The sequence below is a fragment of the Struthio camelus genome, chromosome 20 (genome assembly GCF_040807025.1).
Source record: "Struthio camelus isolate bStrCam1 chromosome 20, bStrCam1.hap1, whole genome shotgun sequence".
Taxonomy (NCBI): domain Eukaryota; kingdom Metazoa; phylum Chordata; class Aves; order Struthioniformes; family Struthionidae; genus Struthio; species Struthio camelus.
Genome location: NC_090961.1, coordinates 742727 through 765662, shown reverse-complemented (window position 1 = coordinate 765662; position 22936 = coordinate 742727). Strand labels below are relative to the sequence as shown.

Sequence of the window (22936 nt, the reverse complement as noted above, 5' to 3'; positions counted from 1 at the left end):
AAATCACAAGGAAAGACTTGATAAAAATCTCTGCAGAAGTGCTTGTTCTAGCCTTGTCCCCTAGCAGGGCAAGTGGCTGTAACTCTTGGTCTGCCTTGGGGCCGTGTCCATGCAGTGGTCACTTTGCAGACAGTCCTTCTGTACTTTGTCAAAATGGAGCGCTGCTTATAGCTTGAAACAGCGTGCCCTTGTATGTATGGTGGTAATGAGTGCCTTAATATGCTGACTTTTCCAAACTATTGTTTGGATACTGTAACCAAAACTGCTGTTTCCTCATTAGAATAGCTTTTGTCAGGGTATCTTTAATCAATGGACTCCCTAGAGAAGGTATTTTTAGAACTACTGTTTTATACCTCTTCTTGGAAGTTCTTTGCACTGCACCTTGTGAAAAGAAACTAATGAGATGCTGTGAGAGTTCAGGCTACTGTTAATTAGAATAGGTCTGAGGAAGAAGTACTGCACATATATTAACTTTATCTTGGCTCACATGTCCCCTCTCTCCCTCTGTCTCTCCTTTTCAGGTTGCACAAACGGCAGATGGCTTGGATGCTGACCTCTGGAAAGATGGCTTATTTAAATCCAAGGTCACACGATACCTGTGCTTCACAAGATCATTTTCAAAAGAAAATGTAAGTTGGTTTGCTGAATGTCTGCATGATTTGCATCTGTGCCTGATATGGTCCTATCCATAGGATGATTCATTTTATGGAGCCAATTATAATTCAGGCAGGCGTTTCACTGAGTTTGGGTGAGTCAGGAGGCAGACTGCAATGGCTGGATATTTGCTCTTTGTCTGTTTTCTTCATGGAAAGAAGTCACTGGCAAAATCTTCAATAAAAGCATCAGAACAGTTAATGTTTGCATTTCAACGACCTCCTTGCGTTCCTGCTCTACCAATGGGCACTGCATGCTAGTAAATCTGATTAATTTCTAGCTCTTAATTACATACAGAAGTAAATGCTGTAGCTAACGTTAACAAAAGAAATGTTAGTTTCTGAATCTGGGGGCATGATACGTATTTTCCTGTAGGATTAACTTTTCGTTCTTTGTTGGTTTTGTGCTGATTCTGGAAAACTTGACCATGTTGTACCCATGCTACCCCTACTTCTAATCTTATAATGTAGCTAGTAAGCTTAAGTTCATATCTGCTAGTGGCAGTTATCTGCCCACATCTCCAGAGATCGCATGCAGTGAGAGCCTGATGCCTTCTACTGTGTTCACTTAATTTTCCAGTTGAGGTTAGTGTGAAAACTTCATCTTTTTCTCGAGGAACTATTTAATTCTACAATGAATGCACTCCATCTAGTGGGTAATTCTGCTGTTCTTGGTGTTTTTGATATTCGCAGTGACTCAGTTGTCAAGAGTATGGAATACCATTTTGTACCTGTGTTTTCACCAATGACAGAAACAGAAAAGCAACTGCTGATCATGGATCTTGACAGGAAAACCAAGGGACCTGCCAATTTTCAGCATTTGACCTTTATTCCCTCTGCTTTCCTGCCTTCCTCTAGATTAAAATAAACCTCCAGAGCTGAGGGAAATATCACTTCCTGGAATAATTGTGCTTTTTGTCCCTGAGATAGCCCCAGATTAGGTAGGGAGGATATAGAACAGAAGGATTTGTGATCATTTGAGTATTAAGTTTATCTGCGGCTACCTTAAATGCAAGGTTGTCAGAAATAATTACAGGGTAGTAGCAAATACTGGCTACCAGAGACAGTGTAAATACCCTCAGTCAGTGCCTGTTGGGCTTTTGGCATGAATCATCTGCTCAGCAAGGTTTGGGAATATGTTCCTCATATTTATGAGGAGTGAATTAAAGTGAGTGTAGGGAGGAGAACTGACGGGGTCTCAGCTGTGCAGCTGATGGATGTGCGAGGTGTGGCACAAGCTGCTGCATCCCGCACCCCTGCGTTGCCTTGCAGCTCTGCGCCAGGGCAGCTGCTGGGCTTACGGGCACTTCTAAGCAAGCTCACGGGCAGCAGCCTGCTGGCTGCGGTGCCAGGGTTTGGGCGCTGGAGTGGAGCTCCTGCTCCTGTAAGGCACTGTTGTCATACCCCAATGGATGGGGAAAACCTGCCTCTCTTCTTGGAGGGTGGATTTCCAAAAGCAGGTCGGTCCTCTGTAAACTGCCTAGTGGGTTCCTTCCTGATGAAGCTCTTCTCCTCAAGTTAAACAGAACAGCAGCTAGTGCTGCTTAATATTGTAGGTTTTGTGTATGCAAGGGGGCTTTTTGTGAGGCAGAGATGGGATCAGTAGATGCTGATAGCAGTCTGCTGGCCCCCGTGAGCACACGGATCCGCATTTCTGCTTCTCTGACTGCAGGACGGCTGGAAAGAGGTTAAAGGCTTGGGAGGACAAGGGGAGCCATGGGGAGAGAACGGCTCCTTTGCCTTGTGCAGAAGGTTAGCGCAGCAAGAGCTTCCCCTCCCTCTCAGGCCACTCTGGCCACAGAGAGCGTGATGTGCTGCCCAGATTGGGACCTCTGAGGGTTAAAAGGTCTTGGACCTGCAGCAGTGAAGTAGGGCTTTTACCTCGTCTCCTTGGACGCTGATGTGTTGCTGCTCCTTGCATTGCAAGTTTTATGGCACAGGGAAGTTCTGTTTTTAACAAAACAATGGGAACTATTTTGCCCTGAAAAACTTGTAGTTAGCAGAGTTAATCCACCTGAGTTACTGGCTTTATAATGGAGATGGTCTGTAAGTATCCCTTTCTCAGAATGATTATGCTCAACAGCTTGGAGTATTTGACAGATCATAACTCATGAAACACTTGGGCGTCTTCCATGTATTGGTATTTAAGTGTCATAGCTAGAGGACCTAAATGACGCGCCTCACAAGTGGAGAGGCTTCCTGCCCTTTTCTTTCGTCTTTATCCCAGAGAATCAATACTGACTCCTGGCCCTTCAATAGTTAATAAACTTAGCAGAGTCATCTTTTCTACCTGTCTGCTACTGATGGAGGAATGATCATCCGTTCAGCTGAAAGCTACCTGCTAATGTAGCACAGCCAGTCTGGATAAATAAAACATGAAAGATGAATCATCAAAGACCACTCTGTCTACCACTTGCTGTGCCAGGACTGTGTGAACTGACGTGTTCAGACTCCACAGAATCCAGCGCTGCTCACTCTGGCATCAGCTACCTGGGCGCAGGGATGGGGTGGCGCGGGGCTGCCCGGCCTTCCTCACTTGTGCAAGCAAAGGACGTGTATCGGGCTTGTGTGCTGCGGGGACAGGGCTGCAGGCATGGTGGCCCTCCTCCTAAGGAATTGACTGTGAAATGGAGAACCTTGAAAAAATCAATTGTAAATACTCAGAGCTGGTCTGCCCTTATTTCGAAGGTTGCAAATTTGAATGCATTGTAAAGTAGTTCAGTATAATAATTGGAGAGCAGAAATACTTTGCCTGACAGATTCAAACTATGGGAGGTACTTAGCAACAAGTAACAGTAAAACACACTGACACGATTAGATGGCTTAGGATGAAATTTTAATTGTTCTGTATTGCATTTCTGTTTATAAAGGCTGTGTAGTAACTAAAGTGTTTTTTTTTTTCTCTTACATACAAGAATCCAGATTATTGGCAGCAATGTTGGCTTTAATGAGAACTGCAAAGAAAATCTGGTCTCTGAACAATAGCAGAGGCTGTCATTCTAAATTGTGTTTTTAGCTCTTCAAGCCTTGATTAATAGGACACGGCATCAGTTCAGAATTTGTATGGATTCCAAATGAAGTTTATCATTCCAAATGGCGTGCTCTTTTGGAGCTTGCCTGCTTTTGGAGCTAGAACCATGTGTATTCAGTACTAATTAGCTAATGCATGTAATAATTTTGGCTGTGTCTACATGAACCGTCTTCCCGTAGTGTTTCCTACTGTTGCTGTCACAGAAACGTCATGTTGCTGCTGTAGATGTAGTGTGAGAAAACTAAAGGGACCAGCTTAGTGGATGGGTTGTTGGTGGTGATACTTCGAACTGCCATGATTTCAAGAAGGAAGAATTTTGTTGTTCTTCTGAGATTCCAGATGTTACAGTTGTGGATGAGGTGTAAGAATCTGTGAATGTAGGAAGTTGCCCAGCATCTCTTACTCAGTGATCATGCCTAGCTCCTGCAGAGGGGACAGTTGAAGTGCTGGCATGGCTAACCTTTTGTTGATCTGCTTACCTTTCTATCAGTCAGCGGTCAGATGCAATGACGAGGCATCCTGGGGTTCAATGGGCAAGAAAGGGTGAGTTTGAGTTTGGTCATGTTGTCACAGTTAACTGTGTTTCTTCTCTCTTCAGAGTCATTTAGGCAATGTCTTGGTTGATATGAAGCTCATTGATATCAAGGACACGTTACCTGTGGGCTTCATCCCCATCCAGGAGACTGTTGATACACGTAAGTTGGTGTCTGTGCTTCTTGCATGTCTTGGGAGCAGCCACTCTTTTGTGCCTGTGCTGTTGGGTGATGGAGAGGCTGTATGCCAGGGAGAGGGGAGCTCTAAGCACTGCTGCTCTCTGGGGCACGTGCATGTTTAGGAACAGTGCCAGACTGGAATGAAACAGCCTTCTCAGTTTTCCTGTACTCTTCAGGTTTTTTAATACTGCTGCCCTGACTACCACCAATTTTCCTGCTAGAGCAGCACAGCTCCTAAGCAGGAAGGAATAGTTGGTTCTTCCGTTCTGCAAGGGTGGACTAGGTGTAGGAGGCAACAGAGCTGCTGTGCTGGGGGCAGATGTTCGCACGTGTATACAGTATGGAAGCCGTGCGCATGTGGTACTGTGTTCATGAAGGCTTTACACTACCTGCCAGGAACAGATGAAGGCCCATGTTTTGGGAGGTGGTGCTGGGGTTGGTGTGATATGTTTGTGCTTGAGAGAAGCCACAGGTGGAATGTCCAGGAAAAATATCATCCTGATTTCTGCAAGAGAAAAACAGCTTTCTGGAGAATACCTAAAATGGAGGAGTGTAATCTAGTCTTAGGCCAGGCTTCCTGCAATGTTTCAGCCAGCAGTTCCCAAACGATGTATTTGGATGGTAGCGGTAGCTGGAGCTGAGTCCAGATGCAGCGCTCTGGCCGACAGCTGGCATCAAGTGCTTTTGGCTTGCGTTGTGGAGGGGCCTGGGGACTAGCAACATGGGAGCAGACGGTGCAAGGGCTGCAGGGTACCATCCGCTGATGCTGAGCATGTGCAGTTACTGCTCAAGAATGTAAGTTGGCTGGTACCAGTTCTTGTCAGTAATGAAATCCAGACTAGTTATGAATAGAAAGGAGTTAAATGAGTCTTATTTGCAGGGAATAATTCATCCAGGTCTGCAGCAGATGAGGATGATTTTTTTTCAGTCACTGCCAACCCGATTCTGGTTTGAAGCTGTGACCCAGAAGTGAAAGGCTCTGTTACCCATTACTGCTTTCCCCTGTGGCTTCCCCCTTCCCTGAGAGAATTGCACAGCACATGTGGGGCAGAGGAAAGCATCACCTTATCGGGCTCACCCTTGGGAGTACGGGACAGTTATCATATGTGTTGCTGCTGTTTTTGTAGAAGTCCTGGTGGAGAAGTGAAAAGGGACTTTGTCAGTATTAATTTAAAAAGCATTGGATTGCAACCCATGCAATCTTTAAAGCAGAGGCACTGTCTGTATTAATGAAGTGGTGCATTTCCCTGCCTCCATTAGCATGACTAAACACATTTCGATTGACTGTTCATAATATGTGTACTTAAAATTAGCTCTGGTTAAACATGTGTAATTAATGGATCTAACTCCTAAACCAAGTTTACTACAGACTCTAGCCAGGTGTGAAAGAGAGAGAAGACAAAAGCAAATAGCTTTGTGCTATTGTGGAAGTCAAATAATAAGAGGCACTAATTTTGTTCAGAGTTAAATTTGTGGTTATACATGTTTCTAGTTATGCTCTTCTCTTTTAAGTGACATTTGGCTTGTAATGAATGCATTAAATATAGCACTCTTTAGCAGATTCTGACAAAATTTACAGATGCGCAAGTCTAAAACCTGGGACCCTAAAATCCATTTTAGGCATTTCATAAAAAAGCCCTAGTTTTCTGAAGCAGGAGAAGATTAGAGTTCAGAGATATAGGTATTTAACATCTTTAAAAAACAGCACTGTACATGTGAAGTTGCCTGCACAGATGCTGAGTTGTGACTCACCTCACACTGCCGGGACATTTGTTGGTGCTGGTCCGACAGCATATTTCAACAGCCAAGATGGATTGCTATTACAAAGATACAGATTACAAAACAGGAGCCTATAGAGACAGGTCTGCATGCCATCTGTTGAAGGGAGGGAATATTTTTAAACTGAAGGATATTTATTCATATTAAACTGAAAGGGTTTTATTTTCCAGGTGCTTGTTTGTACTCGTTGGTAGCTTTCAGTTTCTGATTCAGGGACTGCACTTTTGATTTTCAGTTTATCAGTAGACTTCTGTGATGTCTCTCAAATGCCTGCATTCTCAATAGAAACCTCACCTTGCTCACATTCAGACTCTCACAGACTATTTGGGGCAAGATGGAGCAATGGTTTCCAAGTACTGCAAACCTGTATCTGCATGCTAGTACCGCGTGTTGTCATGCGACTGCCCCATAGCTGAGCGTGGGTAGTATCTGTATGCAGACAGACAGCACACACACATGAATCTGTTCCGCAGATGAGCCTTAACTCTGATGGGCTCAAGTTTTTTGTAGTGGATGACATGGAAACAAGTGAAATTGCTCTGTGCTGCATAGCAGGAAGGAGCTATGCAGGAGACTCAGCCACCCCGGGAGCACAGGTCAAGCTTGCCCAGTTGTGCAGTGGGGGATCCTAGAAATTACTGCTTTGGTTATTTGGTTCTAACCCTGCTAAGATACCAGGACAAATACTGTGGGACTATCGCTTTAGTGCTTGCTGGTTGAATTGGGAGAGAGCATTAACACTTAGGAAGTGTGAGATTTGGACAGACAACTTTTATTATTAGCCATTCTGCATGGCAGTCTGTTTTTCTGACTGCTGTTCATCTGGGTTTGGCTGGCTGGTTGGAAGCACTTGGCAGAAAAAACTGGCTGGTTTTGTCAGTGGCTTCCATGTATGTTCCTAGAGGCAGCCTCTGCAGCAGAAATATTTAGATATTGCTCTCCAGGCCAGTAAGGCAAGCATTACCTTGGAAAGAGAAAGTGAATATGAGAGGTATATGGAAGTGAAAAAATCACCTGCCATCTCTGTTCTCTGGTGCAGTATTCTGTGGCATGCATGATGTCTTATCCTTCTCTGTAGAGGGTAGTATGGACTATTGGTTTATCGCAGTGCCTAATAACAAATCTCGCACGCTGTTCAGAGAGCTCCTGATAGAAAATTTCTTCAGTCACTGAATTGCACTGCACTGTCTGGTTTGCTGACATATATCTGTTCTTTGGCTCCAGTTCCTGCTATAATCATTTGACTAATATTTGGAGAGACAATAAATAACATTTACACACTGATCCTGCATAAAAACCAACCTCTGTCCTGGGTTGTTTTTGCAGAAGAGGTAGCTTTCAGAAAGAAGAGGCTGTGCATTAAATTCATCCCTCGAGATTCTACAGAGGCGGCAATCTGTGATATCCGAATTCTGGGTCGATCTAAACAAGCCCCTCCTCAGTACACATTCATAGGGTGAGTACCCCTCACTCCAGAAGCTGCTCCTGTATTTTCTGTTGAATGGTATATGCCAAGGCTAAGCACTCTATTTTCCTGTAAATACTAAGCAGGCACAGCGTTTGTTTGTAGCATTAATGTCTTCTGTGTTGATTACAAAGGGAATTGAACAATATGGGCATTTGGTACCGGATGGGCAGGGTTCCACGAAATCATGAATCTTCACAGCCCACGACTCCTTCTTCCCAAGTACCGTCTTCAACACCAGCTCCTAACCTGCCTAGGTAAGTTTTCTGCTTTCCATCCTCTTCTGTTTCATGCTGCGTGGCATATTGTTATAAGCTGCTAGCCCAGTGGAACTGAGATCAGGGTACCACGTTAGTATGAATAATTACATCGCCTGACCTGATAATGAGGGAATGAGTTGTTCTTCCAAGTATTTGCAGTTCTGGAAGCTCCTTTGGCTGCCATTGCATAAAGACGTACAGGTGAAATAGAAGAAAAAAAGCCTACAAAGAAAGGAAGACAGTCAGCGAACTACATCCGCATTGCAATATTTGTCACACCTTTTCTTTGCTTTAAACTCTGTAAATGTCATAGGTTCTAGTGCACGTGTGTTGGTTACCGCCGGAGGGTGGGCCAGAACTGTCACCACACTGATTTCTCAAGGACCAAAGGGAGGGAGAAATGTTCATACAGGTTTTAATGCAGAGGGACACCAGTTTTGCCTTATTCAAACCATGAGCAGACTGATTTTGGAGAAGTGCTGGCCCTGTGTTTTACTTTTCTTGGACCTGCCTACTAAGCCTCAGTCTTGCAGTCGGCAGTGAATACACGGAGCAGACTGCTCATCGTGCAGTGAATGACAGGAGCAGAACTTCTGGGCAGACACCGGCGTAGTGTCTGTCCACTGTTTCCGTAACTGTTATCCGTAACTGTTTTTATTTTTTAATAACTTCTTTATTTTTAATATAGATACATATACATATATGTGTGTGTGTATACATGTACATATGACATCTGCCCTATAATGATAGCTTAATTACTGGATTTCTCAGGACAAAACAGCAGACGCGGGCTGAGCTGAGCAATTTATATTCCTAGCTTATGATATGAAAACACAGCATCTAATGTGAGACATGCTCTTACTGATGAGGATAGTCACACGGAACTCCTGGCCCAGCCGTTGCCAGGGGACAGCACGTTCTTTACAGGTCCCTTTTGGCTTTTACTTAATAAAGGGAAAACATATTTTTGCATCAGTGCTTTATTAGACATTTGGTATGCTGCAGATATATTTACAGTATTACAGTAACTGTTGAGAGCTAAAATTTCAAAGGTGACAGCAGAGAGGAATTCCTGGGAGATTGATTCGTATACAAAGGTTGTATAGTGTGGTTAGGAAATAATCATATCCTTTGAAATCTTGATTTACAAGTCATTTCAGAGTTGATGGTTTAAAACAGCTGTAAATAGTTTCTGAAAGCTATCCAGTAACTTGTTGAGGCAGGTGCATATATTAGAGCCTTCACCCGTGACCCACAGAACACTTTTTAAAAAAAAAAAAAAAAAAAAAAACTACTGTATTGTGGTGGCTTTTCCACCTTTCTGCATGGTTTGGGTCTTTATCTTTCACTGAAAGTTTTGCTCAGTGACCTGCCATACCTTGGCACGCTCCTTGCTGTCCTTTACTGACTGTCACGTGTGCTGCGGGCAGAGATCCTGCCTTGCTCTTAAAGCAGAGGTGGAGGCAGAAGAGATGAGAAGCCGACTGACTTCTGGAGTTTTCAGCCTGTTGCACTGCGAGCTGCTGTGTTGTTTTGAAATTCCAGTGGACACAAAGTACATGCTGGCAAAGGCCATGCAAGATCAGAGAAAGAGATGTCTTGATTTGACAGCACAGATCTCCTTTTTTTTGTCTGCAAGAAATTCCTGTCTGGGCAAATTTCCACAATAAAGAGAAAAATTATCATAGCAAGAGAATGTCGGTGGCAGTGCTTAATCACAAAGCGTGGAAGGGTCACTTTATGGCCGAGCAGGGAAGGCTGCAGAACAGCTTCAGAGCTATTGGGAACAGGGCCAAAATTAGAGCTCAGCGCATCAGCGACAGTCTGAAAAGAAGTGTTTACAAGGCTTATATATTTTATAACCTCTTGTTGTACAGTTTATGGTTTACAATGGCTGCAAGGAAATTGGATCAGTTTTGTTTTACTTGCCAAATAAAGCAAATGTCAAAATAGTCAATATAAAATGTATTCTAATTTGGCTGAGTTAAAACAGCCAGTATGCAGTGGAATAATTGAATGTTACATTAATGCCTCCTAGTAAAAACCACCTGTCTGTAGCCAGTTCTACTCTCATGCCCTGTGCATGATTTACAGGTAACTTTTACACCACCAGTCTGATCATTCAAAACATCTTTCATGTCAGTTTTTTACTCTGATTATTTATTATCCAATATATTTTTTAAGAAATAGAAATGTATATAAAAATGCATCCTGGGAATATTTCATTATTACGGGAAACACATGCTACTTGAAAGCCTTTTTTAATACTTTATCAGCAGTGTGGTAAGTTACTCAAGTTTAATGTTTGGGGAAGATTGTAGTCACAAGTAACCTCTTATTTTTACGTCACCGGAGAGATATGAGATTACACTGGTAGCCAGTTTGACATTTTATTCCATGTGGACGTATTCTGACAGGAGCAGCAGTGAATTGTTTGATACTGCAATGAATGCTAAGACAAAACTGGTGAGCAGTGCGGAGTACAGCCCTATGGAGATTCTGCTTTTAGGCTGGTCAGTTATGTAAACTATTCTCTTCGGTTGCTAGCTAGCATTATGAAATAGATTTAAATCAGACAGCGTGCTTGGGTGCTTCAAAGCAATTGTTAAGGCTGGATGTAAACTAAACCAGTAAAGCATACCGGTGAGCTACTGCACAGCAAAACCTTTCTAAATGGAAGAGCTTTTTATTGTGGGAGATCTTTATTTTTGTACCAAACACATTTCCTCCTCTGATCCATGCTGTAATTTGCTGATGGCAATAGATGGCGGCACATCAGAATTTTGTCACGTAGCAGAGGTCTGGCCGCCACAGCTTGGTGGACATCAGCAGTGCTACTTCCTCCATGTGTGTCACAGGGTTACGACTTGCAGTCAGAACTGCGTAAGGGGAAGCTTTGTTTGGTGTTCCTGCTGGGCTGTGTATGTTATCTTTTAGCCATTTCTTCTCCTTGGTGTTTCCTGCTGCAGGCATCTGGCGCAATGGTCTCTAACCGCAGCCCTCACGTATGCCAGTGAGGATGGCCTGCTGTGCTGCGGAACGCAACCGCGCCGTTGTGCAAGGCGTCACGCTGCTTTAGTATCTTTTCTCTCCAAATTCTGCAACAGCTTCTTGGCACTAATGGCAGCCTGGAGAAATGCACTTGCAGTTCTCATCCTAGAAGGCTGCTGTTGAAGAACTGCTTTTGTTGACTTGAATCACCAGTGAGACTGTAATGCAACTTTCCTCAGTTCCTTGACTTCTCAAGGTTTGCACTCTCCAGTATAGATCGGTGATAATGCTGCATGGTGATAGCCTCACTTTGGGGGACAAGTAGGTCATCCTCCCCCAAAAGCAGGTGCTAATAACAGGCAATTCATCTGGCCTTTTGAATACCTTTGCTTCATCCAGCCTATGGATCAGCGATTGCCTGTGCATGTGTTGAGGTTTGGAGAAGTGTGCTTGTCACGAGTATCCGAGCAGTGTTTCAGAGCTCAGCCCCTCCCTGACTTGAGTTCTGCCTGGGAATAGGCTAGAAGAGAGTTTGTGTGATGTTCCCCTCCACACGTCTAATCTCAGCCGTTTGGGGAACAAGTCCTTGGCTTTCCGTGCACGCAAGCAGGGCCAATCTCAAGCCTTTTTGCCTTGCAGCAGCCCGTGCACTGGCTCCGGTCGCAGTTGCGGTGCTTTGGGAGCTCGTGTGGTTTCTTTGGTTGGTGAGTGCATTTCACGTCCCTTCCCAAGGTGCTGCAGGAGTCTCTGCCACCGTCATTCAAACAGTCCTCTCACAATTTGTCAGCGGCAAGCAAGATGTCAGTCAGTGCTGCTGAAGTGTGTTTTACAGTGACAGACATAATTGCACTTAACTTTTTGCGTGGATGTTATCAATCTGTGACAGATACTTTGGGAAATGGAGCACTCTGATTGCAGATGATGTGTCACAGGCGTTTAATCTTCCTCTCGGAGAGACCAGGATTCAGTCACAACTTTTACTTGTTGATGTCAGGTTTTGAAAATGTAGATTCGCACTGACCCTGGGAATCGTTCAGTCATTTAGTTTGCAGGGCTGTCATCTGAAAGGTTAATGGCTTACTAGGGAGAAGGAAGATGTTGCTGCAGTCAGCTGGTGCTCGTGTCGTGCGTTAGCGTGGCAGAATTCCTCCCGGCCTTCGGCCGTCAGGCTGCTTCATCCTTCCTTCCCAGGGCGTCTGTTATGCACCTCCGTGCCTTTTAATTGAAAAGGGGAGAGGTGGGTGAGGGGGGAGGACGGGACAGCGTTGAGAGGTGGGTTGCAGGACCGGAGCTGTACGGGCGCTGCGGGAGGCTGCTCTTGCCGTTCAGGAAGCGGAGCCGGGAGTCGCTGCCGTCACTGGGCCGAGCGTGGCAGCCCCGATGCTCGGCACCAACCGAAAAAGCGAGCGGGGCCTTGGGAGCGGTTAAGGAGCAGCGAGCGAACAGTGTCGTGGCGCGAGCCCGTGGTCTGAGCGCTGCACCTCCGAGGGCAGCTGGCGGCCGAGAGGGTGGCCGAGGCGCTGCCAGCTGCGCCCTGTCCCGGCGGCAGACTAGAGAGACCGGGGCGGCGGGAGGAACTGCTGCCGTAGGGATGGAAGTCGGGAACCACGAACAGCGTTTTCGCTGTTTCTTACTCTTGGGGCACCCGGCGCAGTCCCTCCCATGCTCCCAATTACCTTTTAAATAGTTAAGTTATTCCCCCTTAGAAAAGGGAAACGATTTGCTCCCGGTCCTCTGCTCCCGGTGGAGTTTAATGTTAAGGAATGTAAGGATTTCCTTTCTAGGCAGGGAAGTCTGATATTTGAATCGATTTCTTTTATTAATGGTGTTTGAACTTGGTCGTGGAAGCTTGGAAAGTGATCAGTGTGTGGCTTTCTGCTGGAGGCTGCTGATGTGCAATAGGTGGCAGCTAATAAAGCAGCACCAACCAGCGCGTGTGTTGGAGACCTAGATGCAATTTGATGATAAGCCAGTCCTGCCCCATACAGTGGGTGAATTGAAGGGAAATAGGAATCCTTTGACCTTTCCTTTTTTTTTTTTTTTTGTTTTTAAGTAGCAGCAATGTTGTTTAGAGGTAAAAATGTCTTAAATTCTTCTTTAAGACACTTAAAATAGAGGGTTGATAGATAGAGTTGAAGTCTGTAGAGCAAAAGGATCTCAGATTTTGACATTTTTCTGTTCTGGTAAGGAACAAAGCCAAGACATCAGAAAATTGTCACGGAGCAGAGACAGCCACCGCTGGTAGCCTCGTGCCTGGGATGCGTTAGCAGGCTGGGGTTGGGGGTGGAGGGTGTACCTTAAAGTCCCTGGTCTGAACCAAAGCCTACCAAAGAGGGAGTACTTTGGGATGGGTGTTTCTGGTTTGACTAGAAACCAATCCGAGAGCATAAGAAACTTTGCCAGTGAAAGTCCTGTGAAAATGATGCCTTATTACAAAAAACCTCTGTCTTGATGAAGCTGCATTTTTCTAATATGTTTCATCAAAAAAAGCTCTAAGATATGACTACTTTCTCATTCACACCTAATAAAATACTTTCTTTGACTTGAATACTCAAATCACTCGTACCATGAAATACAGCAAAACATTCCTAGATTTTTGAATGGTTTACTCTTTTAAAAGAGGTCAAGGATGGCCCAATGGCTGGGTTCACATCACAGTAGCTGTGTATTTAAAAAAAAAAACACAAAAAAACCCACACCACTGTGATTGAGGCAATAAATTGAAGCTTGGCAGAAGTGTTTTCCATGGGCCTGTTCCAGTTTGTACAGTAAAAAGCACAGTTTAAGGATGAAATGCATGTAATGTACATACAGTATACATGTCTGAACATGATGGTTTGTTTGAGTGGGTAAGGGGTGCTGGCATACGTTTATCCCGAGTCTGTTTCCCATAAGGAATTTGTTATGAAACTACAGTGACCGTATGGCTTGCATCCAGCTCAGCTGGATGAAGACGTGCAAAAATTGGTCACGGTCCAGTATGTTTTAGTGGTAGAAACTGATGATTAGGAAAAAATGTTTAAACAATAAGAGTGGTTTCCAAGCACAAGAATTGCTTGCAGCAGCTGAGAAAGACAGACGTTAACTGTAGTTAGAAGTTTGATTGATTTAGCTGATTTTGTGGATGCGTTGAAAAATTTTGGGGAGTACTCTGAGCGAAGAGGCTTCAATATCCTTAGAATCATTTTTCTTTATAGAACCCTGTTCCTGGTATAGCAATATTCCTGGAGGCATGTTTTCTTTAGGGCATAGTGTAGGGTCGTTAAATACAAACTGCAGGTACTCATTCAAAGAAGCTATATGCTCAGTTGTTAAATAAGCCCTGTGGGGGAATTGAGCATTTTTTCCCTAAAACTATGTGTTGTCTGCTATTTAATATGATCTCTGCCACTGTTGATTTGTAATCTGTGCTTTCACCCTGAAGTGCATGTGGTTGTGTTCAGATATTTCCTTCTTTAAATCAATCACTTTCACCATTTTCCAAAACACTTCTCGAGTTTATTGCTTTTAGTAAAGTGTTTGGACTGTCATTATTTATTACTGGCAAAGTGCTGACAACGTGCTCTTCCCAAATGAGTCTTTATGTGGAATATTTGTTTAACAGGCTTTGTGGGGGAAACGTTGCTGCTCCCCCCGCGCCGGAGCCTGCTCCCGCAGCACCCGCTAATTCCGTGGGAGACTCTGCCTTGGCGTCAGATCGGTCCCGCCGCGACCGTTCCCCGGCAGACCGATGGCACATCGCAGACAAAAGCACGCAGTTCAGCGAGACGTTTCTCAGTCAGACTTGTGAGCCTGGGCTTTGTTGTTCTGATTAATTTGACAGAATTTAAAATCCTAACCAAGGAAACTTACACTGTGTGTAATTTATCTTTTTGGAGTATTTCTGCTGTTTGGCAATTTTTCCCTACTGCTTCATTATCTGAAAACTCCTGACTCTAGAGAGTAGCTAGTGAAGGATGTGGAAAGCTAGGCTCTCCTCCCGCCGCGGCCTCCAGAGACGCTATACTGTTCATCTAAGACAACCACTTCATAAGCACTTCATGCTTACAGTATGAGGTCTTAGTTCTTTGATGCAGTCCTCAGCCTATAACAATTTAATGGGCTACAGCTCAGACTTTCAAGCAGTATAAATTAAACTTGTTGGGATTTTTTTCCATTGTTTGGCAGCTGTTCTATCCTAGTTACTTAAACACTCTGATCTAAATTAATCCTTGTATAGAAGAAGCCACAGGAGCTTCATTCTGCATTAAGCCTTACATTTTGGGTTGTTGGTCTGCAATAGATCATGCTCCGCTGTTAGCGCGATTGGGTTTTGTTCCATTCAGTTGGTGATTGCTTTCGTTTTGACAAAATAGTATAACATCGTTTTCCGTTGTCTTCAAGGCGTGGTTGTTTCAGAAGGGGATGCACAGAGGCATGCTATATATAATGCATTGAGTAAGCATGCTGCGGGCAGGCCTTTTTCCCTTTTTACAGCTGGGAAAATTAAGTGGGTAAATCTAAAAGTGGAAAGAATCACTCACTCCCTCTTTCATTCTCTCACGCATTTGGGCTTTTATAAAATCTGAATCTGGCACCACCAACTCTCATTGATTTTTGGGAAACAGGATATTTTAGTAGTTTGGAATGAGATGAAATGTTTGCAAAGCCCATATGTTGCTTGTTTTAGGCAGAAGGTCAGTAAGGTTTTAGAAAGTATTCAAATATTTGGTTTACATGATTAGAATAGATTGTCTGGAATGAAGTCCGTTACTCGAGGTAATTCTTGCCTAACAGTTTTGTTTTTCACTGCAGTTCTGGGTATGAGGTAGGTGTTCTGGCATTGCAGTGCTTGAGCACAGTAAAAGTTAAGGACTGTGAATAAATATTGTAGATGTGATTCTGGACACTGCTAAAGCTGTAGGTATCTGCTATGGCATTTTCTGTAAACTACAATTTGGAAAATATATTCTGGAGAAGTGAGCAATTGTTGAAAGGTCCTCTTGCTTCTATCAGTGAAGCGCTAGCAGCTTGTTTCTTAGAAATGTTTTTTTTCCTCTGTCCATCAGCAAAGCTTTCAAGTTGGATTACATTTCTTGAAAACTGCAGCTGCGTATTTACTTCTTGTGTGTTTTTAGCTTTCTATAACTTCGTATTTATTTAATTGCTCCGCCCTCAGTTTTTCATGAGGCATTGATCTTTGCATAATTCATCGAGTATAGAAGATAAAATTCTTTTTGTTTCAAGGTATTCCTATGGGACTATACAGCTTTTGCAGCACTGTTCTTAAGTTCATTTAAAATAAATTGCGGTCATGACTGTGGTACATCAAAGAACAATATAATTCCAGTTCTGCAGTATACAGTATGGTTTCTAATATATTTGATAAGTAGGGGAATTGTTACATTTTGACTGATCTCTCTGATTTTCTCAATCCAGTTGGAAAGCAAAAACTTACCGTTGTTCTTCTGCTATGCATTGTTGATACTCTTATATGAATTATGAAGCATCCTTTGATATCTGGCATTTCCCCTTGTGATCCTTTGTTACTTTTTATAAGTAACTTGCTCCCTAACTTCAAAAGCGGTTCATCACCTTCATGCAGACAGTTATTAATAACGTACTTGGAACTGTCGGGCATTCCTGGACCTGTTTTATGTGAGTTTTTCCTCAAACAAGCATTCAAAAAATGGCCATAACGTATGCAGACCTCAAACCTCCTTTACTAGGCTGTGAAGGATCTCTCTCACCATCTGCTACTTCTGCTGCTGTTGTATGTAGATCTGTTTGGTAAATTTAATGAATAAAAGAATAACTACAAGTAAGAGAGTAATTAAATCTAACCTGTCCCAAATTGTGCTGTTGTGGTTGTTTCGTCCTGAATCTGGAGATTATAGTATGCTGAGGAAAAATATTTTTCCGACCGTTCTGTATCTCGTAACCTGCGTTGAAACAATGTGTTTTCTATTTCAGCATTTGAGAGAGTGTTTCTGAAATCCTAATATCTAGTCTCGTTGGAACAGACATTCTTCCTTACTGTCTAAAGGACACACAGCACCAAATCCACCTTGTCACTTTAATTCAGTGGGGGAAGAAAAAACCTGCTTTTTGTGACAATTCAAAAGGAAAATAATTGGCATTAGGGTGGTTAATGCAAGTTGCCATTCCTTAACATTAGAGATTCCACTAAAGTACTAATAATTACTGTTAATATCTTTCAGTGGAAACTTTCATAGTAAACGAGCACTGGTTGAAACAGTATTTAACGGCATGCTGCTGGCATGATAAGAATGCAAATAAGTGTTATTAGCCTAATGATTTTGCTGTCGCCATGGCTGTGCAGCAGTAGTGTTGTGAATATGTCATGCAGTACCCGTGAATTTGGAAAGTGTGTCAAAACACAACTTCAATTAGTTTGCTCTAATTATGGCTCTAGAGAGTTCATAACTATATCACTCCTCATTAAAAGAGAATTTCTTATATGGATTAATATAGCCTGTAAAGGGAGGTTGCAGAAGAGGGAGGCTGTCCAGGGTGGGCGTATGCCCGGGGGAGCCGGGGGCCTCGTCCGCAGGTGGGTGGTGGCTGTCGAGCCCTGGGAAGGAGCAGCAGCAACCCGTCGGCTTGGCGTTCCCCCGCGCCACGCGAGCCCCGCGGAGCGGGGAGCCCTCGGAGGGACTGCGCCGAAAGCAGCCGCCCCGTCCGCGCCGGCCCCGCTCCCCTCGCGGAGGAGCGCAGCCCCGGAGACGGGTCCAAAACGTGCCTCATCCCTGAAGCAGAGATCCCACCTTAACGAGACGCTTTGGCCGCTCCTGCCTGCCAGGAATTAGCCAAAACGGGGGTATCCGGTCTAAACCAAGTACTATCCACCCCGTGCGTGGAAGGGTCATCCTCCTGAACAGGTTCTGCAGTTTTAAAAAAAACAAACAAACAGACTAGAAACTGCATTTGGTGCTAAACCAGCGATCTGCCCTGAAAGATTTTCTCTGGAAAAGGTCAAGGAGCGTAGGCAGTCGGACGCCTGTGTCAGTCGGGCGTCTCTGAGCCGACCCCGCAGGGCACCGGACGTCCATGTCGCGTTCCCAGCGTCTTCCTAATGTCTTGTAATTGCTGGTTTCTTGTTGCTTGTTTTGTTGAGCATGTTCTTGCTTTGCAGAATTGGGAAAAGAGATTCTTGTGCTCACAGGTGAGCAGTTGATCAAGGGTTAAAGTAGTAATTGTTTAAATCTTTCAGGCTTTCCTCCCAGTTCTGTGATAATTTGATGAAGAACTTCACCCTAATTAAATATTCAAATTAGGAATAAGTGTCAATATGGCTTCCCATTGCCTGGAATGATGATTAATTGTATTCAAAACTCTAGTGGCCGCTGTAATCTAAACCAAACCGTTGTTCTTGATTATTTCTGCAACACATTTACCATGTTTTTGTTTTAAAATTTAAACTAGTAATTGATTTGCCATATGCTGCCGAGCTGCACATACTTTCACGATATGTGTTTAGGAACTTGGGGACTTTGTAATTGGGATTTTCTTGCTTTTCAATGGCAGCCTCTTTTTTTTTTTCCTTTTTTTTTTTTTTGTCTTCTGTGATGCAAAATGGTTTGGCTTTCACAACCCATAAGGAAAATGCATTATGCAATCAACTTAGTAGGTATAAGTTATATTGATCCTGGCCAAAGTTTGCATTAATTTAAAATAAATTATGGTTTCCCGTTTTTCCCTACAATGTCATGCTTAAAAAAAAATTAAAAAAGGTGGGGGAGAGAGAACCGATCTCCTTCGAGCAGTCATTACCCTCTGTCTTGTGGTCTTGCAGCTAAATGTCCTCCTTGGAGAGGGACCTAGCTCTTCATACTGTGGATTGGTAAAAGTGATAAAATACCTATTTGTCCTACTTCAGAGAATGGAAAGCGACAACGAAAGCAGAGGAACAGAAAGGAAGATGTTTTCTGTCATTTACGAACACCATCCTAATGGACAGCGTTCCAGACCCCCACCACTGGAAGCCTGATTTGACTAGCAGTTAAATTGGCAGTTTTGGCATGCAGACCTCATAAGGGCAATTGCCGGACTGAATGCCTGCTAAAAGCCAATTTGAAAGTACCCACCCATTTGCAGTGTTTGTAATTCTCTCTAGCTTTAAGGGGATATTTAGGTATGGATTTTAATGTTGATATATTTGAAATGGAGAGCAAATAAGATATTGTGCCGAGTTAGGAAGCAAGGTCTGGATATGTGATCTTCTGCTGCCATATTTATGTGTATATGGTCAGAGTCCATTAGACTGTGAGCAATTCATTTTAATTACACGCATGGAATGTATACACCACTTTAGCATATGGCGCTCATGAAACCTGGTGCTTATGTGAACTGCCAGGCATGCTTGGTAGTGACTGGGGACTTAGCTCAGAAACTCTTTTGCAAACTAGGAATTCAGAGTTTTATTTGAAGGCTATTATGTGTGTTTGTGGAACTGACAGCTCCTTAATTTTGCTTACACAATGCACGTTATGAACAACTTGTGGAACTGTCTTTCCCAGTCCTGCCGGCTGACGAGAAGTGCATGACCCTGCTCCAACGGTGCAAGGTGGTCTGTCTGTGTTTGGTGGTGGTTGCTGAAAAGAATTGTCCATATGGAAAAGATTCAGACTCTCTTATAGCAGAAGTCGGTACAAACTTTTAAAATATTCTGCTCAGAAATGGGCCTTTTAAACAGATCTGCTTTGTTTACTTCTAACACATCTCTTGCTATTTTGTGTAAGGATGAAAAAAACCAGCCCCCAGTACAAGCAGGAGAAAATAAAGAGTCTTTCTCTGTTAGCTGTTAGCTGTTTTGATGCCTCAGAATATATTTTTGGATACTTTTATTAAAAAACAAATGAAAAGTGCGTAATGCCTACAGGCAGCGGTCTTCAGTTTTTGAAGTGTGTTCATGACAAACCTGCCTGTGCTGGCAAAGAAAGTCTCATACGGATTGTGTTTTAAACAGAAGACTGTTTAGCCAAATTTGAAAATATTTTGATATCACCTTTTTTTTGTAAGAAATATCTCTGGGAGGCACAAACAAATTCAAACTGATGTCTTCTTTTTCCTATGTTGTTCTTGCTCATTGCCATCAACTGCATCAAGGTCTAAAAATATATAGTTCTTTGCAGAATGTGTCCAGTTTTTAAAGGCAGATAACTTCCAAATGATTTGCTTGCTAAATAAAATCCGCTAGCTAAGAAAATGGATTTGATACTCTGCTGGAGAATACACAGGCCTTTGTTGCAAATACAGCATTTGTGACAGGAAACAGAGACTGCCTTGTTTTTCTGGCAGAAGGGCAATACAGAGTACCTTCCCCTATTCAGGTAGCTTTCATGTTTGTGAAATGAGTAGCTGCTGCCTCTGCTTTCATGCTAGACTAGACCTTTGCTATAAGAGGGCGCATCTTCATTACATATGGCAATGGGATCCGGAAGATTATTGATAATACTTTATAAAAATTCACACAGATCTGGGATCAGCATTGGAAAAACACACGTATGAATTAAAAGGGAAAAGCCTGAATCTCTCATCAAAGCATAGAAATCTGTGAGCTATCAGTAACAGCTTCTGGTAAGAAATATTTCACCCTGACAGGCTTCAGTGGAGCTCTTTGGCTGAGTTTTGCAGCTGTACTGACTGATTTGGGGATCACAGCATGACTTCAGAGGCAAAAGCCTGCTTTCTCCTGCATTAGGTTGGGTAGCAGGAAAATCTGTGAGCAGGCTTTCTCACGTTCTCCCAGTCTGAGCGCTCGCGTGACCTCTGGGGTGTCTCCGGGCAGCTTTCCTGGGCTGAGTCCTGCCGGTGTGGAGGATTTCGGAGAGCAGCGGGGAGCCCTCGCCGAGGGAGCTGACCCTTAGGGTTTCTGCTTGTCAGAGGGGTACAGGGTCCATCCCCCTAGCACCAAACCACTGTGGCAGGGGCGCTCCAGCAACTTCTTGTGTGACCACCTTTCTGACCCTAAGGCCTGACAAGAGCTCCTTGTTTTTCCTATTTACAGCTGCTAAATAGAGGAAAGTTTAACATAAGATTGAAAAATATCTCTCTGCTGTGGGAAATGCTGCATAGAGCATCATGGTGAGGCACAGCGTCACTTTGCTCACGCAGCTATAAAGAGGTGACGAGTGACATTTGCGCTCCCTTTCCTCGGTGCCAGATGAAGGTTAGCTTAGTATGTGCACCATCTTCTGCCCCAGGGAGCAAGGAAGCATGCAGCACGCCCAGTAACGGTTTGGAGCAGTCCTTAGTCATCAAGAGGGTTTCAAAGATTTTATTTATGAACGTACTCAGGAGTCCTTGGTTTTGGCAAACCAAACCCACGTGCTGTTAGCACTTTCTGCCTTGGAGGATACGCATTTGAGTCCTGCAGGGTGTTCAGGCATGCTCTTGATGCTTTGTGTTGACGCTTGCGTTTATACGGGGAAGACCATGCTTGTAAGCCACTGTGTAGGCTTTTCCAGGGTGCCAGTTTGTTAAGGAGCTGCTGTGTCCTGCTCTGGATCCCATCTCTGAAGGAGGATGAATGGTTGCCACTGTATAATATTTTGATTGTTGGCTGAGTTTGTTGGTGTTCAGTTGGGTGGAGGGGGCTTGTGTCAGGACACAGGCTTGTGTCTCGCTCACAGCTGGGCTGAGCCACACTTGGCTGTAATGACAGAATCACCACATCTGTCTCCTTGCTGTTATTTGGGGCCCACTAACTTTTACAAGCAATGTTAAAATTGATGTTTGCTGCTTGACCTGACTGGAATTGTCAGGTGAGAACGAGCTGATAGCAGCAACGTCTTCGGCTCTGTAATAACGTCATCTCCGTTTCCCCATCTCTCTTCTTTAGGCATATATCTCTAACGCTTCCTGCCAGCTTTCGAGGCAAAAGTCACAGCACTCGCCTGGACTTGGAACACCAGCACTCAAATTTGTATGCCATATCAGGTAAGCTGGCGCACGCAGCAGTTTCTCGGCTGTTCTGTGTAATCAAAAATCTAACCAAGGAAAGCAGCCCTGTTTGCATTAAAAAGCCAGATGTGTGATAGCCATGAAACATACCTCCAGCTTTTCTGTCAGTGCCATTTAAGTGTCAAGAGCATGTGGGGTCGGAATGGCTCCAGCAAACGTGCAGGCACAAGGTTACTGACAGTGGCTGTTACCGATCACTGGGGGAGAGCACAGCCTTCAGTGAGTGATGCTGCTGCCCACAAGGTTTCTAGGTGAGATCTGATGAAAAGTAACTCACAGATTTTGTTCTTCCTCTTCTTCATGATCTTCACAGGTAAGTCATAAGACACATCTCTGCACATCTCACAGGAAGTTTTTACTTGCCTAACAAGGATGGTTTTCATGCACATCGCTGTCTTCTCTGCTGCACTCAACATACATGTTAAAAATGGATGATATCTTTACTCTTTCCTATTTCTATATTCTGAGCACTGGCACTGCTTAAGTTTGTTTCCCCAGTATTAGGGCAAGTCTGAAATTAGATGTTAGGGTGTGGTGTGTGTGTGTGGGGGGGGGGGTTCTGCTTTATTTTTAAGGAGCATGCACTTGTGCATGCATGCTCTCTCGCTAGCTGTGGCTTTCTCTCTTTCTGTTTGCCTTTCCAGGCTAGTGTACAAGTGCTAAAGCTAGTTATAGTTTCCAGATGTCAGCGTGGAAAAAAACTGCCAATATATTTTTGCTGGTTTTTTTATTTTTAACTAGTTCTAGTCTGCAGTGTAGATGTGTATTTAAATAGAGTGGTCAGGATCAAGACCCTTCATTAACTGATGCAGATATGTGCGCTCTGTTGCTGTACTTCAGGACCACACGGTTGGTTCATTTTGGTAGTGGCGTCCCTGTTGGTCTGTCCCCGACAGCTCTGCTCTTCTGGAAGAGGTTTTGCCTTTAAGTTCTTATTTCTTGAAGAAAAAGTGATGAACTAAACATGCAGCGTGGTTCTCAGGACCGGGATGAGAGAGCATATCTGGGAGGGAGAGGCAGGGGTGTTCAGCAGAACTGTACCCCGTGAAGTCTGTCACTCCTGCGAGTGCCCAGAGTTG

General features: G+C 43.8%; 1 protein-coding gene across 5 annotated transcripts in view; it reads left to right on the top strand.

Moving 5' to 3' along the window:
* Positions 1-22936, top strand: part of MVB12B (multivesicular body subunit 12B) — a 76945-nt gene that overhangs the window by 16669 nt on the left and 37340 nt on the right. For all 5 annotated transcript variants that reach the window (XM_068914577.1, XM_068914578.1, XM_068914581.1 and 2 more), the window contains 5 exons: positions 522-629; positions 4283-4379; positions 7503-7632; positions 7776-7898; positions 21736-21833. In XM_068914577.1, coding sequence (XP_068770678.1) covers positions 522-629; positions 4283-4379; positions 7503-7632; positions 7776-7898; positions 21736-21833 — 556 coding nt within the window. The remainder of the gene's footprint in view (positions 1-521; positions 630-4282; positions 4380-7502; positions 7633-7775; positions 7899-21735; positions 21834-22936) is intronic.